Source organism: Conger conger, chromosome 13, assembly GCF_963514075.1.
Source record: "Conger conger chromosome 13, fConCon1.1, whole genome shotgun sequence".
In the NCBI taxonomy this organism is placed as follows: domain Eukaryota; kingdom Metazoa; phylum Chordata; class Actinopteri; order Anguilliformes; family Congridae; genus Conger; species Conger conger.
The window spans coordinates 7,511,766-7,529,440 of NC_083772.1; the positions used below are offsets into that span (position 1 = coordinate 7,511,766).

At 43.2% G+C, this 17,675-nt stretch overlaps 2 protein-coding genes across 4 annotated transcripts; one reads left to right on the top strand and one right to left on the bottom strand.

Moving 5' to 3' along the window:
* The first annotated feature begins 7 nt into the window (after positions 1–7).
* Positions 8–8,332, top strand: tekt1 (tektin 1). 3 transcript variants are annotated; one of them, XM_061218114.1, is made up of 8 exons: positions 8–81; positions 2,655–2,906; positions 4,177–4,342; positions 4,718–4,846; positions 4,969–5,112; positions 5,464–5,689; positions 6,061–6,257; positions 6,795–8,332. In XM_061218114.1, exons 2-8 carry the CDS (start codon positions 2,717–2,719, stop codon positions 6,952–6,954), a joined length of 1,212 nt encoding a protein of 403 aa, XP_061074098.1. In that variant the 5' UTR covers positions 8–81; positions 2,655–2,716; the 3' UTR covers positions 6,955–8,332. The 3 variants fall into 3 exon arrangements, with proteins under 3 accessions (XP_061074098.1, XP_061074095.1, XP_061074096.1); XM_061218111.1 differs by lacking the exon at positions 8–81 and adding an exon at positions 2,108–2,327; XM_061218112.1 differs by lacking the exon at positions 8–81 and adding an exon at positions 2,370–2,446.
* Positions 8,333–9,744: 1,412 nt separating this feature from the next.
* Positions 9,745–16,903, bottom strand: tp53i13 (tumor protein p53 inducible protein 13). The gene is made up of 9 exons (XM_061217938.1): positions 16,337–16,903; positions 15,255–15,329; positions 14,978–15,013; positions 13,822–13,880; positions 13,594–13,672; positions 13,169–13,297; positions 12,200–12,445; positions 11,216–12,062; positions 9,745–10,497 (listed from the first exon to the last, which is right to left on the bottom strand). Exons 1-9 carry the CDS (start codon positions 16,454–16,456, stop codon positions 10,382–10,384), a joined length of 1,707 nt encoding a protein of 568 aa, XP_061073922.1. The 5' UTR covers positions 16,457–16,903; the 3' UTR covers positions 9,745–10,381.
* Positions 16,904–17,675: the final 772 nt, after the last annotated feature.

The window sequence follows — 17,675 nt, forward strand, 5'->3', positions numbered from 1 at the left end:
CGAAGAAGCGACGTCGAGGGTGTCTCCAGTAAAAAGGATAAAGAAGAATAGGGAAAAGTAAACGTAAGGCCAAGTGTATGGGTATTTATCATTTATCATTATTTTACTTTGTACTTTTAAGCGTGAGAGCTAGCTGGAAACTATGCAAAACAATGAAATACCAATGGGATTCGTTTCTATGGGAAACGATACAGCTTGATTTTTGAACAACATCTACTGATCTTTGGGGCACTTGACTTGGTTTTATATTGTTAGACTATATAAGCTACATCCATCCGGGTGCTGCTTTAACTTACTTTCAAGGCAAAATGTAACACCATTAACCCATATGAGGGTTTGTGGGTCATTGTAATTATGCATTGTCCTCACGGAACAGAAGTTTTACTAATTTAAGTATGGATAAACCTACTTTTGTCTTGTATCATGTTGTATCATGAGGATAATGATATTTGACTCTGACTTTATTGCTTTATAGTGTTCTCATCTCATTTCTGATTTTACAACCATAAATTGCTTTCTGCAGGCATGCACCAGTCTAATTCGTAACCCAAGGAACTGATCTTTTTATATCCAAAAGGGTGCATCTTACTTCCACTTTAAAAATATTGAACTTGCTAGGCAAATATTAAATTTACCGCTATGTTCAACATTCCCTATGTGAGTTTAAATGATTTGTTATTTTGATTATACATAAAACCATAGACATCCGCATCGTGCACAATGAAAATCCAGTGTTATGAATTCATTTGCATTTAGTCCTTTAAGCTACTTTAAAAATACCTCTAGGCTGATTTAGAGAATGTGTGGACCCTATTGTTAAAAGAAAAAATTAGATTTGGGGAAAACAGCATATCTGCCTGATTTAGATTCACTAAAAATGGAAAACCTTAGGCCAAAAAGTCTCATACCACCTATTGTTTAAGCAAAATGACGCAAGATGAGCAGAACGAGTGCCTGGTACTGGAGCTGCTCAGTCACCCCATCATCCCCCATGACGTCACCATACCCCATGACATCATCATTGAGTATTATAAGAACTTCCTGGAGGACAAGTCATTTAATTCAAATATCCAATCAGCCAATTGTGTGGTAGCAACTCTATGCGCAAAAGCTGTTCAGACCAAACATCAGAATGGGGAAGAAATGTGATGTAAGTGGCTTTGACCATGGAATGATTGTTGGCGCCAGACAGGGTGGTTCGAGTATCTCAGAAACTACTGATACGGGGCAGCCTGTAGTGTAGTGGTTAAGGTAAATGGTAAATGACTGGGGCATGCAAGGTCGGTGGTTCTAATCCCGGTGTAGCCACAATAAGATCCGCACAGTCATTGGGCCCTTGAGCAAGGTCCTTAACCCTGCATTGCTCCAGGGGAGGATTGTCTCCTGCTTAGTCTGATCAACTGTACATCGCTCTGGATAAGAGCGTCTGCCAAATGCCAATAATGTAATGTAATCTTGCCTGCACAACAGTCTCTATAGTTTACAGAAAACGGTGCGAAGAACAAAAAAACATCCAGTTCTGTGGGCCAAAAAGCCTTGTTAATGACATAGGTCAAAGGAGAATGGGCAGACTAGTTAAAAAGCTGATGGAAGGCGACAGTAGCTCAACTAACCATTCCTTACAACAGTGGTATGCAGAAGAGCATCTCTGAACACACGTCAAACCTTTACGTAGATGGGCTACAGCAGCAGAAGCCCAACAAATCTAAAGAATAAGTCTTAGAAATACCTAATATAGTGGTCACTGTGTGTATATCCATCTGGCCTGTACTTCTGACTGTATATTTTTGATGGTGATTTATTTTATTTAACAATAAATTGATAATGAACATATCCTTTATCCGGAGCAGGTAGAGAGTGTGAGGACAGGGAAATATGTGTTTTTATCTAGCTACTGCTATTTTAAGAAATAAAAAATAGTTGTGATTCTACAAGTATCCGTTCACATTTTAAAAGGTGGTTAAATTTGAGGTTAGGTGGGTGCATCAAAAGTGGCTAAATCTAGCCACAAAGTGGCTACGTTGGCAACACTGTCAGCAAGCCCATGCGTTTCATGGTTGCTGTGGTAACACTGTGTTTAGGTGCTTGTCACTCATTGTGCCAGCAGCACAGTGGATAGAGTTAGTTAGCTAATCACGAGTCCAAGCTGCTAACAAAGCCTTACCTCACTTAAGAAGCTAGCTAACTTTAATTAAAAGTGAACTTTACGGATAGTGCATGCTGCATTCCCTCTGGACAGTGACGACAGAGACGCGATGCAACGCTCTTGTTAATGTTAGCTCTACATCTGTTCCCATAGAGCTAGCTGAGCTTACGTGGCGATCCAGGTGAGTTAGCCTTACCAGTATGTAACTTAATGCTGACCGAATGCAACATTAGCTAGCCCTAAGCTCATGTTATCAAAGTCATATTTACTAACGTTACCCTTCAGTGTACCAAGTTTACGGTAAGTTGTGTTAGCTTTACTAGCCCAGGGAGGTAGCGTGACGCTGGTAACAGTTTTATTTACTTATTTTGCGAACATTTGGCACCTGCTGCCTATATAAAGCTAGCGTGATCTACACGGGCCTTGGCTTTATTCTTCAATAGCGAGCTAACATTTGCCAGGTGACTATTTTTGCATCACGCCTGATTTTATGTCACTTGTTTTTCAGGAAACTACAACTAACATAAGAAAATAAGAAACTGAAAAACTGACAGCGAGGGAAAGCGGAGGATGTATAAAGTGAAGCAGGAACCCCCTAAATTTCTGCCACCGGAGTGGTGGCTGACAAACCGGGCTCACTGTGTGAGCGCCGAGGCGGAATGTTCACGGTCTGAGCGGCTCATCGCCGCGAGCCGGGTTGTGGTGGAAGAAAGTAACAAGGCTGCACAACGCATGCAACAGGATGCCAATAAGAAGCTTGGTAAGATGGAAAATAAATAAATTTTGAGGTTGTAGCATTTTCTATGTAAATATAAAATCGGACTACTGGAAAGACACTAATAAAATAATAATTTGTGGGTTTATTATTATTTATTATTTATTTATTATTATTTTAATTTATTATTATTATTATTATTATTATTATTTTAATTTTTTTACCATAGTCCTTCTGCTGACTGCACAGTTACAGTACATGAAACCTTTCTCAGGTTAACGCCGATATTGTATTTGGCTGAAATATGGCCTATACAGTGAACAGAAAGTATGATGACCCACGGGTGAATGACACTCGTACAATGTTGTCAAAACATTACTTATTCAGCGACATTGGTGCATATTCAATGTAATGCATTGCTTTAGAGTGCACCAGAGCTATCGTATTTCCGTAAGTAGGTTAATGCCTCGATAATCGTATCGCCGCAAGATAATGTATTACTTTCTGCTGTCAAATTCAAAGTATAAAAAAAAAACACCGTATTTTGAGGCACACGCGCTACATTTCAAGGACATTTCTATTAACATGATTAATTGATTTGTGTTGGTATTTAAACACTGAATCGTCCACACCTTTCTTATTTTGTTAAAAATGCAACTATGTGTGTATTATGATGTAGTTATAATCAATAAGCGCAGGCTTGAGTTTAGAATAAGCCATGAAACGTCAACATAGCAACGTACATAGCAACAATCGATACACTGGATAGAGTCCATATACAGTGGGGCCTCACATTAGCCAATACGGGATCTCGACACTTATTAAAGATGAGCAGAAACAGAGAAATCATGGTAAATGGGAGTACAGCACAGGTTGTAGCAAATAAATGAACTATGTTAATTTACGTAAAATTACGTACGCACGATGCTTAGAGGCGCCTCCTCTTTGGCTCCAGTGAGTGGCGCCTACTCGCTCCTCCAGCCAAGGAGGCCTCAGGACCTTGGATAGCAGCAGTACCATAGCTTCTCAGCAGAATGCATAAAACATAATTACAGTTGCAACAAAAAATATTTTGTAGACAATAACAGAAGCTAAAGCATAATATATTCCCCATAAGGCTTGGCTAGTTGTCATAAAGACTGTTTTGGGAAAGAATATGATTCTAGTGCTTATTTTGTTAGTGTTATTACATGATGCTACACAATAAATGCTCTTACATGTTAACTGATTCTGTTGACAAATTTCAAAAAGCTCTAGTGAATAAATGCGATGAACTGCAGACCCTTGATTTGACCCCTGTCCTGCCAATGTCCAGAGCAAAGGCTCGAGAACATCAGGTTCTGGAGGCAGGAGCTGAATAAGAAGCTGGAAGACATGACAGAGGAGATCGAGGTTCTGATCACCTTTAGGACCAGAGTGGAGAAGGCCCTGGAGAGCTGCTCACAGCCCCTCCAGGTCATACTGCAGTGTCTGTCTGAGAGGTACAAAGATAACTCGCTACATCAGATTGCCAGTGCTAATAGGCTGCATCCTGTATGACCCCGCTTACAGGGAAGTCATTCTGTACATTGAACAAGATATTTATACACCTACAGTTCACCTACAGTACAACAAAGGGACATAGGTGGAAATTTCAGGAAAATGTTAATTTGATATATGGCACTGTTTGCTCACACAAAAATGTGTTAACTCACTGGAAAAGATTTCTAGGCTGTCCACAGTAGATGCATGGACCCTTGGGGTCTGCAGCACAGTAGCCTGTTCCTTATCTCATCAGCATGTGTTCTTTAACTCTTTCCATTCTGTCTGTTATCCACCAGAAGCATGTCTGAGTGTCTGTGTGTGTGTGGTTTCAGGGAGAATCATGTGGGCATTGACCGGGTGCATGATGAGGTGGAGAGGGAACTCATCAAGGAGAGGGAGGTGACGGAGGGGGTGATATCACTGCTGCAACGTACACTGGAACAGACCAATGAGCAGATGAGGTGGGGCAGGGGAGCAAAGGGGTTGCTATAATAATTAAATAAGCATATAACAATAATAATAATAATAATAATCACCCTTACCACTGCTTGTTTTGTCTGTTATATTTTGAATGTGGCTTCAGACTAAACCGTTCTGCAAAGTACTGGCTAGAGAAGGATCTTCAGCAGAAGTTTCAGGCAGAGCAGATTGATGATCGCTGTTCCGTCCTCACTAACGCCTCACCGGGCCTGAGCCAGACCGAGAAGCTGCCCTGCTCTGCTCTGAGGTAAACTGTACAGCCCACTTTCTAAACAGCGTGGTCTTCTTGGGTTTTTAATGCCATTATGTCTTTAGTTGTTGATTATTTGATCACATATTGAAAAAGGCATTTGGTGAAATTTTGGTCTGATATCCTGTCGTAACACCCCCCCCCCCCATCAACCCACAAAATGTAGGCCCTGGCCCCTGTGCTTCCCCTTGGTAAAGACAAATACAAAGGGTATAGGGTAGACAGGCAGAGGGGAGAGGGACAATGACAGCCGTAAGCACAAGTAGCTGTATTCATTTAAATCCGCTGCCAGAGATTAAACCTTTGGTGTACGATATTCCATTTCTGAAACGCTCTTTCCCCACCCAGCACCAGTGTGACGCCCGAGGGCTGGGAGACTTCCTCCGACATAAATATCTCCAAGGCGGAGAAAGAGAGGAACGCCTCTGCTTCCCTGAGGACCCTCATACACCGCGTGCTGGGGCAGACAGCCGAGGACATGCGTGGCCAGCACCGGGCCGCCGCCTCTGCCCTCCAGCTGCGCGTCCAGGAGACCAAGGACGCCAAGGAGCAGATCGAAGACCGCCTTCACAAAGTAGGTGGAAACGAGGGTGAACATCCCTCTAGGGGGGGATTTTGGGTCATGCTCCCCCAGGACATTTTGTGGCTTAAGTTTTAATACAAGACCCATATAAAAACCATACTGATCTAGGACTGTATATCCCCAACCTAAAGAAACTGATTATGTTTCATTTAACAATTTAAATCTGGATTATGTTTAATTGAACAAACAGAGAACATTAGTCTACCAAATATAACATTGTTAATGTTAATTAACAGTACACAATTGATTGGACACCTACATTATGCCGTAGTATCATGTTTGTCCCTGAACGTATCTTCTGCTGTGTATTAATTCTCTCTCCACTACATGAGAGACAGTTATGGATTTCTCTGGTCTCTCAGATTCAGGCAGAAATCGCAAACCAGGAGAGGAGCCTAGAATCCCTTGCAGTGTCCCTCCAGGCCAAGCAGGGGCCGCTGAAGGTTGCGCAGACACGTCTGGCTCTGCGCAGTCAGAGGCCCAATCCTGAGCTCTGCCTGGACTCTGCGCAGATTCAGCTCTCCGCAGAGGTCCAGGACCTGTCTGCCCACATGGAGAGGTGAGCAGCAAGAGAAGGAAACTTTCGCCATGATATCAGTCACACCTGTTAAACACTCACGGTTATATCAATCGCATACGTTAAATGAAGGTACACGACTGGGACCCGCAAGGTAGGTGGTTCGATCCCCGGTGTAGTCACAATAAGATCCGCACAGCTGTTGGGGCCTTGAGCAAGGCCCTTAACCCCACATTGCTCCAGGGGAGGATTGACTCCTGCTTAGTGTAATCAACTGTACGTCCCTTTGGACAAAAGCGTCTGCGAAATGCCATTAATGTAATGAATGTAATAAACCACTCAAGATGATATCAATCACACCTGTTAAACACTCAAGGTTTTATCAGTCACACACGTTGAACACTCAAGATGATATCAATCACATCTGATAAAACACTCAAGATGATATCAATCACACCTGTTAAACACTCAACATGACATAAAGCACAGGTCTATCATCCCACTATGCATGCATTTCAGTGTGTCTCCTTGGCCTTCACTGCTGCACACTTACTCATTGGCTCCGGTCTCCTTCCACAGGCTGAACGCCAGCCTATCGCAGTCAGAGATGGAGCTTCGGGCATTGACCCAGAACCAGCTGTCGCTAGAAGAGCAAATTCAAGGGAAGTCAAACTCCCTCTACATCGATGAGGTCATCTGCTCATCACTACACCAGTCCATTGCAATTCACAGTTTCTGACGGGACCAAGGGCCGAATCTTAAACTCTGTATTTTGAGGACCGACGTGTAGACCAGCACCACTTGACTCCAGGTACATCATCTGATTTCACTAATGGCCTTACTTCCTGAATCAAGCAGGTAAAATAGTTAGTGAAATCAGGTGATGCAGTGAATGGTAAGAGTAAATACCTGGGGGGTGTACTATGAAGCTAGATGACGGGGTTAGCGAGGTAACTTGAGCTATAACCCTGGGTTTCCCGTACTACGAAGCTTAGTTACTTTAAATCGGGGCATATCACCGGGGCAAAGCACGCTGCATGGTTCTGATTGATGGTTCAGCATAACCTGGTTTAGGGCAGGTTATGTTCAGGCTATCGGCTTGAAACGTGTAAAAGCAGCTTTGACCAATCGACTCCTTGGAAATGGAGGACATTCCCGTAGAGCTCGGGGGTGTTTTCATTGGGCGAAGACCAAATGAATCGGCTGGATTTTTTCATGGTTACACAATAGGAAAAATTTAAAATAGATTCTCAACAGAGAAAATACAGTAGCCCACATGATGCAAGCTTCATGAACCCTGTGCGTCAATATCTACTTCCCTTAATTATACAATTTTTGACTTTAAGAATAAACTTTAGTTTAACGTGCACAGCTCTTGGTTAACAAAGGCTGTCTTCAATTAGCACGTTGGTAACCACCCCCCGGAGTTGAGTAGTGCTGGTGTAGACAGAGGACTTCAGTGTGGCCTGGAACACATATCTGATTCTGGAAAACTTAAGAATGAATCATGAACATTTAAATGAATGTGTCTTCACATTTCCACTTATCTTTTCATTACTTGGCTTGTAAAGTAGAATGTAATTAAAGGACATGTCAAAGGCAAAATCAGTGACATTTCTTTGAGTACTAATCCCATACATTTACAACATGGAAATATGCATTATTTGTAGCAATTGAATGAATTTAATGCGTAATTGTGTATCGTTCATGGATGTTGGCGTGTTTGGACTGTCGCAGCAGCTCAGCATTGTGAGGAAGTATGACAGGAAAATGCTGCATAACATCAGACAAGACATAAAAATGTTTAAAGCGTAGGGTAATAATGTGTAAGTGTATTACACCATTACATACTTTGGTGTGTAAGAGTGTGCATGAAAGCATGAATGAGAGGTGCTTTGCGTAAAAGCGCTATATAAATGCAGTCCATTTACCAACCATGACTGGGTACATTCCCCAGACAGTTTTTATTTTGAGGTGCAATCTTATGCAGCCTAATGACTAAATTTCAGGTTAGAGCAATTGTTTTGGAAATCTTACACTATCGTACACGAAAAAGACTGGGTAATAGCTGCAGAATTGTGTTTATCATCACTTATTATATCAATCAGAATACAGATTAAAATGACAATACCTAAGGCCTATTTCTGTGTTTGTGGTTTTATTCCTTTCTTACAATGACTCATATTTCTATGTGCATGATGAAATGTTTGTTGTTTTTACTCCTTGGTTACATTGCTTCACATTTCTTGGTTTCTGGTTTCACTCCTTGCTTTCAGTGCCTCATATTTCTACATGCTTATGGATTTTACTCATTGCTTACAACGTCTCATATTTCTACAGAATATATTTGTGGGTTTACCGTTTCCTGGCTTTTCTTGCTGTTCTTCATTAAGCAACCATTTTGAATCAAATCGACTTGGCATGGACAGCACCAAGTTTTTGCAGCTGTGTCCCAATACTTCACTCCTCACCTTGTACCATGCGTCAAATCAAACATGGCTGCACCCATGCGGAATATGGTTATTTGTTTTTTTAAAGGGGTTTTATAGCATCTGAACAGTCACGGAACAGTAACATTTTTGCTTATTAATTGAGTATTAATTAACTCGAGTATCCAGTACTTTATAAGACTACAAAAGTGTTCCCAGTCAGTGATACATTTCAGTGTAGACTTGCTTAACATAATCTCCTGCTGAGAAATCACTGTTGTTTATCATCTGGTCATTTATTATTTGGTATTTATTATCCCGCCTTTCTTATTGGTTCTGCAGTTCCAGGTAAATGTCCTTTGCCCCCTCACAAAGCCACACCTCTGCAATCTCAACTCTGTAATACCTTCCATGAATCAAGGCAATCATCTGAAGCCTGCACCTGCTGAGGCGAGCACTGATGATGAATATGATTGGGCATCCCAAACTAGGGATGAACAAGGGGGACATCCATCCATCCATTATCCTAACCCGCTTATCCTGAACAGGGTCACGGGGGGCTGGAGCCTATCCCAGCATACATTGGGCGAAAGGCAGGAATACACCCTGGACAGGTCGCCAGTCCATCGCAGGGCACACACACCATTCACGCACACCATTCACGCACACCATTCACGCACACACTCATACCTATGGGCAATTTTGACTCTCCAATCAGCCTAACCTGCATGTCTTTGGACTGTGGGAGGAAACCGGAGTACCCGGAGGAAACCCACGCAGACACGGGGAGAACATGCAAACTCCGCACAGAGAGGCCCCGGCCGACGGGGATTCGAACCCAGGACCTCCTTGCTGTGAGGCGGCAGTGCTACCCACTGCACCATCCGTGCCGCTCACAAGGGGGACAGAATTATACAAAAAGATTGAAAGCGAAAAACTAAAATGTGCACTCGAGGTATACACTTGCCACGTCATGCACATACTACTGATCTATGTATGAGATGATGTATTCTGTACTGACTAGACAAAGGATTTAGGATTTTTTAAGACAACAGAATCTGACTAGACATGAATGCGTCAGGAATGAAGGCCATTGAGAATTACAAGAAAGTGATTCCTTTACTGCTTGGAGTTCTGTACATCACCTTTTCAATGACCTTTGTCTCTCATGAACCGTTTCATTTTCATACATACATCATTTTAAAGATAATTATCAAGCTGATTTCTCTTTTTTTCTGTGCTGCTGGGAATCACTCCAGGGGCTGGATGAACATTCAAATCTTCTGCTGGCTAACTATCACTCACTCATTTGTCCACATTAGCTTATAAACTAGCAACCTGCACAATATGCATGATTCTACTAAAATCCAAGGTTTTGTAAAAATCAATATTAAAAACTTTTTAAAATAAAAAATATAGTATAAATACAACTTGCTAGCTATCACGCTAACTGGATACTAGAAAGTGTCATTTGCAGCGTGGTTTTGATGAGGATTATTGCCATCGCTTTTCCATAAATAGATTTCGCAACCAACGAAACGAGCTTGCTACGATGACGGCTGTCCATAAAACTGACAGTCCTAGAGCTCTGTGCCTCTCCCTATTATATTATATACAATCAAAACCCTGGAACCCCGGACTGGATGCAGCAGTTTGCCGTGTGAGGAGGAGGGCTGAGATGGAGAGGGGCAGGTTCAGCGGAGGAGGAGAGGGATGAAGGGATGAAGGGATGAAGGCTCATTCTGACTCGTCCTCTGTGCTGGAGCTGGGGAGGAGCACACACTCCTGCCTTCGGCTCTGAGGGGCCCTCCTCTTCTTCCCTCCCGACATCTTCAGCCTCCTGCGCACCACGTCTGGAACATTTACATTACAGTTACACTTTTGCCATTTAGCAGACGCTTTTAATCCAAAGCGACTTACAAGTGCATAGGTTCTTCCACAAGTTAAAGCATCACATCCATAACTAGTAAAATACACATGAAGTTTTTTTGGGGGGGGGTTAGACAAGAGGGATAGGGATATCAGAAAGGGGGCGAGGGAAATCAGGAGGGAGGACTAAGGTACAGTTTGAAAATGTGTGTTTTTAGTCTGCGTCGGAATAGGCGAAACACACACACACACACACACACACACACACACACCATTTACAGTCAACACCACAGGTGGTTGGTAGTTCATATAATCATGGTATTTTGCTGCTGTATTTGCTGCTCATCTCAACTGCCACATTGCTGGTCTCACCTGCCACACTAGAGATCTCACCTGCCACAGGCTGATCTCACCTTCTATACCACTGATCTCACATGCCACACGCTGATCACACCTGCAACACGCTGATCTCACCTGCAACACGCTGATCTCACCTGCCACCCTATTGATATCACCTGCCACACTTTTGATTTTACCTGCCACACTGGTGATCTCACCTTCTACACCACTGATCTCACATGCCACACGCTGATCTCACCTGCGACACTACAGATCTCACCAGCCACGCACTGATCACACCTGCGACACTACAGATCTCACCTGCCACACTGCTGATCTCTCCCGCGACACTACAGATCTCACCTGCCACGCTGTCGTAGTCGTGCTGCGGGTGGTACCAGTACAGGCTGGGCATGGTGCGCCAGTGTCTGTACAGCCGGGTGTGCAGCACGGACAGGGCCAGCAGCACCAGCAGGAAGCCCAGAGCCGCGGCCGCCCACACCGCCTCGTCTGTGCGCTGGGTGTGCAGCCTCTGCTCCAGCACGGCACGCTCCGCCGGAGCCCCCGTGCAGCCACAGCACCCGGGATCCCGCTGCCGCGCCCTGCTGCCGTCCGGCTGGCCCTCTGGGTCCTGTGTCTGCTGTTTCGGCTTGGGGCGCCCGTTCCCCCCGTGCGGTTCAGACACGGTGTTGGCGTCTCCTCCGTATCCGTGATCCCGGGACGTCTCCCTCTTCTCCGGCTTTTCCCCTCCCTCCCCCCTGCCCTGCACTGCCCCCAGTGTTTGGGAGTCTCTTTGCCTGTCGTGAGTCTTTCGGGATGTTTCCCCGTCCTCCCGCTGGCCCCCCGAGTCGCCCTCTGGTATTTTCTCCACCGCTCCTTCCTCTCTTTGTTTTAACTCCGTGTTCCTCTCTTTGTTCACCGCCCCTCTCCCCGTCATGGCCTGGCCTGGTTTCCCGCTCGTTCCCGCGGCCCTCCCTGGCGGGCGGACAGGCCTGTGCGCCGGCACTCGTTCAGGCCCCGTGCCGTTTGGCTCCGAGTGAGACGCCGCCTCACTATTTACACCGTCTTTATACGTCTCCTCCCGTTTCTCCCCCTGTCCTTCTGAAGATCTGAAGATCGCTCTCCTTCTCCTCTTTTTCTTCCATCTGTCCATCTCAGAATCTCCCTCCCAGAGCCGGGAGAGAGCTCCCTCACAGCAGCGCTTCACAGACTTATAGGAGACACAATCAGAGACGGTTTTTACTTTCTCATTCTCCACACCTCCTCCATCCAGCAGGGCTTTCACCTCCTCCAGCTCCTCTCTCATTCCTCCACACTGCTCACCCCCCCTCTCCACGCTGATCTCACCTGCTCTCTGGCCTGTTGCTCTTCCAGCACAGCCAGTGGTTTCTGTGCTCCTCTCTCTCCAGACTCCGTCAGCCGGGAGACACCTGCCGGCCGTGTCAGGTACAGACGGTACTCTCGTCTTTGTTCCTTTTGAAGCTTCCTGCCCCCAAAGCGGTTGGCTGCATTCGCGTCCAGCCAACCGCACACCTCCGATTCTGTCACGTGGGACAGCTCCAGAGTACGACCCCAAGAGGCCATGGCTAAAGGCTTTAAACAGAAGGACAAAATACACATTTCTGAATCGCAGATTAAATGTGACATTCTACCAAAACGCTTTGTTGTTAGTTCACTTTCCAGAGGTGAAATTAGCTTGACTCATGAAATTTTGTGCAACATGTTTCAAGAAAAAAAGTACTAAATTACTGTACAAAAAGACTGGTATATAGTCAATAGTTTTTGTTACAGAATAAACAGACTAGTACAAAATAATGTTCTTGACAACATGCACGTTTGTGCTGTTACCTGAATGCTGTTCCAGGTTTAAGTCAGTAATGATTCATGAACCATTCTTTCAATGTTGGTGAGCTTATATACAGTGCCCTCCACAATATTTGGGACAAAGACACAATTTATTTGTTTGCCTCTGTACTCCACAATTTGAGATTTGTAATTTTAAAAAAATCGCATGTGGTTAAAGTGCACATTGTCAGATTATTGTGCCCTGAAATGCACCACTGTAATTTCTATATGGTGAAACCAAAATGTATAAAATCTGAGCATGTGCACTTTAACCACATGTTGGCCTAATGGCCCTTTGTCCCAAACATTATGGAGGGCACTGCAAGTTAGAGGAGCACAACACGATGGAAGTTGCATGACAGACCCACATTTACGATTGTATTATTATTATTATGATGAATGTTTGTATCCATGTGTAGTTTAAACTGTATCTGGAGTGTGAGTGTGCAGGTCTGAATGAACGTGGCTCACCCTGTTCGCACCGAGTTCATAGTGCGGAGTGATGACGTAATCGGACAGACAGGAGTGTGCAAGGACAGACAGACGGACACGCTCTGATGCAGGGGCACACGGGTGATACAGGAATACGGTTGCCCCATGCTGCAAACACACAGAGATCAAGATATATTCATATCAGAACAGTATTAACCATGAAGTTTCACATATAATGGTCAGGTGCAACTTGGGATTAATGCCAAGTTTCATAGAAAAGCAGTAGAGGAAAACTGACAATAAAAATATGAGTTCTATTCGACATAGAAAAACCAACGCTTTCCAGCCTAAAATTATTTGTTTTTCATAAAACCAAGACATGTATAGTATTATTATTATTATTATAATTTTTTTTTTTTTTTTTTTAACCAAGTGTGGCTGGAATTAAGAGCGCTGCCCCTCACCTGCAGGTTGTGTAGCCAACGCTGGGGCGGACAGAACAGGTACTCCCCACTCTGCGCACCCACTGGCCTATGGGCACCACTGGAGAGAGAGGAAGGCGGCCTTTTATAATGATAAACAATCATCAAAATCTGTACTCATGCTAACAGTAAATAAATACCAACAGTAGTCCATCCCCACTTATCACCTCGACACATGGGCTATTCCCAGGTGGGCTTGCGTTACCTTACCTGCTGGGGATGGTGTGGTTGTATGTGATGGGGGTTTGCATGCAGACAGACATGGCTGGCTGTGGACAGAATGAAAGCAGAGGTGTGTTGTGACTCCAGAGACAGTCAATAAAACTTCCCCTGTCCACTCTAACAGCCTCTCTCTTCACTGGCTTCAGCTGACATCATTTCCTGTGTTCCCCCCATGTGAAGCATTACCATGACTGTAAGTGAACTGATGACGGCTTATCACCTCTCTTATCACCTCTTTAAACGTTTTACACACTGCACTGTCACGTTTGGTCAGGATCATGGATCAACGGGTTTTGTTTTATTATATTTAAATCCCTGTTTTCACAGTGCTTACTCTGGGCCTGGGTGGGTGGAAAGGGTTCTATGCATGATTCTATGTATTTAGTTGCTGCCAGATGATTGGCTGATTTAATATTTGTATGAACAAGGTGGTGTGCAGGTCTACCTAATAACGTGATCACTGAGTGTATATGAGCAAAAGTTGTCTTCAATAATTGCATGTTTCTCATTTCTGACACTTTGCTTTGCTCATATCGTTTCGCAGAATCTGAAATTGCTTTCCATTTGACCAGAATTGTGTTAATGGAGTTACGTGAAACTAGCTCAGCATTTCGAAACAACCAAACATTCTTATTAAATCAAACTTCCAAAAAAGATGGTTAAAAGCTAATCCCATAATCGTGCTTTGCAGTACCCCCACCCCACCCCAACAGCACTGTACCGTACATAAAGAGGCCTTTTAGAAGTACTTCTGGTTTGCTTTTTCAACTGGCTGAAAATGACAGGTAAATGCTTCCGTGTTTTTGTTTTCAATATTTTAACCAGCCAGCATCCTCCCCAAAATATACTAGTTGAATTAAATTAGTTGAATGTCTGCATCTCTAGATTTATATAAATTACCTGTTTAAACCAATCACTGAGGAATTTCTTTGTAAAAGTGCAAGAGTGACCATATGGTCTTGATGTTAATGGAGGTTTGAATGAGGACCTCAAATTAGAAGCAAGTTTGCCGTTCAGGGCTTTTTGTAGAGGTAATTAGTATAGGCTTGTTTCGGGTTGTTATGTCTGCTGTCTGACATGGTCATTTTAATACATACAAAAATAAGATTGTCTGTGGTTGGCAGTGTGAGAGATTTACTCATACCTGTAATGGATGTTTGGTATCAATGCTGGGGAGTTTCTGTTAACATAGAAAGTAAACCGATACATATTAGTTTAGTTCCAGTATTTCTGGAAACATTAACATGAGAAAAATGTCCTAACCAATGTTGTTTGTACAGTTTGTACAGTTAAAGTCAACACAAGTATGTTAAACTTTAAACATTTAAAATAAAATGAGTCTTACACAGCATTATGGAAACCCCCTTACAAGTGACTGGGCGATATCCAGTACTATTTACTTATCTGAACCTGATAATTACCTGGGTGGACTCTGACCAGGATGCCCCAGCACATCGGTACACAGCAGAGCGAGGCAGGTCCTTCTCAAGCCAAAGCTGACAGATACACACAGCTGTTAGTCTCTTTCTCGCTGCACGTCGCACACTCAAAACAATACACCGTGTCTCCAAATAGTGCGCCTAAAATGTTTAAAGTGATATCGGCTTGCCATTTAACAGCATTCTGTAGAACACGGGAAAAAGAGATATTCCTGAACTTCCAAAGGGTCTGAAGCATGTGACACAGACCCCCAGATAATCTATAGAAGGGCAGGGAGGTAACCAGAACCTGAAAATACCGAGGTCAACAGACTCGACGGAAGTGGGGTGGACGGTGTGGGGTTAGGCCGATGTATTTTTTTTTTCGCCTTTGATTTAATAATTTAATTGAGAATGGATTTAAAAAGTTAAATGCTGTAACTACATATGCCTCTAGAGTAGGCTTAAGTTTGACCAATTATTAAAGACCATTCATTCACATCCTTAATTAATTGTAAGTGATGTTCTCACTAAAGAATGACATTAAATATAGGCATTACCGAATACCGGGGACATGAGTAGATCTTCATCCACAACAAGTCTGAACTCTCTTTCAAATTTAACACTTTCTCATTTTCTTCCTAGCGTCAGATGACATTACATTGGATCTATCACCCACCGATTAATTTGCAACGTTTTAATGTAAATTGTGATTGCATATGTGTATTTGCCACGTTCTCCATTCGAAACACGACTCTCGGCTCTATTTCATGTCACTTCAAGCAGTTGGTTGTGTGACAAGTGTTTGTCTACAAAGGCACGTTTCATGGAGAGCACAGCCACATTTGGTAGTTAAGTCATTACATTATTCTGCACACATGTCAATGTTTACACATTGCTTTTTTCTATGTTTTATTATTATTCCTTTTTTGTGTGAATCTTTTATTTTCTTTTTCAATGCACCAATAGTTTTACACTTTCTTGACAGATCATCAGTGGCAGCCTACTTGGCTGCTCGATTATGACGTTCATGCTACAATTAGCACAGAGAATTTCTAGAGGAAACTCCAGTCTGATATCCATACCTTTCCATTGTCACAGTGGGGCCACATCGAAGCGTCCACCCAGCATAAAAACAGTGAGAAACACAGCGTTAGCTGTTTCACCATCAGATGAGCCCATCGTCTCCAGCCAGCCGAATTCATCGAAGTGAAAAGTTTTTTTTAAAAAGTAGATCACCGTTTAAAAATCGCCGACGCTCAAACTTCGAACATTTGCATAAGCAGACGCAGGGTATCGATTTAGATACACTTAAGGAACAAACTCACGAGTATATTTTAAAATGGTAAATGTACCGTACATGCAGTTACACACTGCCGATGCCACAACTTGGCTATTAGCTTGCTGACCACATTTGCTTGAAAACTTTTCGCTTGCTAGCGAGTATTCATTGTCATTTGTTAGGCAGCTGACAAAAAGTTTACAATACATTTCCAAATTCCTTAGAAATTCCTTCTTACGAGCCCCTGAATACTTAGCGAACAGAAATATCCCACTTATATTCCTTATTTAGTCTTTTAGTAATCTTATTATGTTGAAAGTATGGAAATGTATTCTGAGTCTAACCATAGTTGCAGTCTATAAAGGGGATATTAACAATACAGACTTCTGTTAGAAGACGTATAAAGCAGGAATGCGAACGAACTTCCGGTGTGGTTTCTCTAGCGATTTTCAAAATAAAAGTGCATTTTGGTCTGATTTCACGGACAGATTAAGTTTAGTCCTGGACTACATCTCTAGTAAAGACGGGCAATTATTTGTAACCTCAATGAAAACATAGTAAATTATAATATTGCTTATGTTTTCATATTTGCATGTCAGTAGGGCCAGCAAAACACAAACAAAAAGTATTTGTGAATCTTAAGGAGTTAAGGGAATCAAAATTAATCCTTAGACCTACAGGAGTCTAAAACTATTTTGAGTTCATGGCTATTATATAGCTGGTGGGAGACGTGCGGACGAGCATGGAGACATGAAGGAGGCCATGGCCTGGGAGGGGTGGGGGAGGGACCCAAGCTCTTCACTGGGAACTTAATTTTGGACACAATCCATCAGTCTACTTCCCTGCCCACGTAGCCCTCTCTCCACTCTGGGGGCAACACAAATCTCTGAAACAATCTAAAGAATCTAAAGAAAAGCACAAACAATAGAGCATTTTTCCAAGCAATGTGAAAATCGTTCAGCATGGACTCATTCACTGCCGTTAAAAGACTGACAACGGCAGTCCATTGGCTGGTAGTCAGTCCAGACCAAGCCTGCCTTTATGCCCCTAGTACTGGAACAGAGTCTTTTTCTTGCGTGGTCCCCTCATCCCCCCTGAGTAATTTCCCCTGTTCAAAGAGCCCTGACTAAATTCAACAAAAA

Bases quoted from the DNA above. Each gene is read 5' to 3' on its own strand.
- tekt1 (XM_061218114.1), top strand. From the start codon at position 2,717: ATGTATAAAGTGAAGCAGGAACCCCCTAAATTTCTGCCACCGGAGTGG. The intron at 4,343-4,717 runs GTACAAAGATAA...GTGTGGTTTCAG, and splicing joins CTGCAGTGTCTGTCTGAGAG to GGAGAATCATGTGGGCATTG. The intron at 5,113-5,463 runs GTAAACTGTACA...TTCCCCACCCAG, and splicing joins CTGCCCTGCTCTGCTCTGAG to CACCAGTGTGACGCCCGAGG.
- tp53i13 (XM_061217938.1), bottom strand. From the start codon at position 16,456: ATGAATTCGGCTGGCTGGAGACGATGGGCTCATCTGATGGTGAAACAG. The intron at 15,014-15,254 runs GTAATTATCAGG...CTATGTTAACAG, and splicing joins CCTGGTCAGAGTCCACCCAG to AAACTCCCCAGCATTGATAC. The intron at 13,298-13,593 runs GTGAGGGGCAGC...GTGTGTTTGCAG, and splicing joins GTTGGCTACACAACCTGCAG to CATGGGGCAACCGTATTCCT.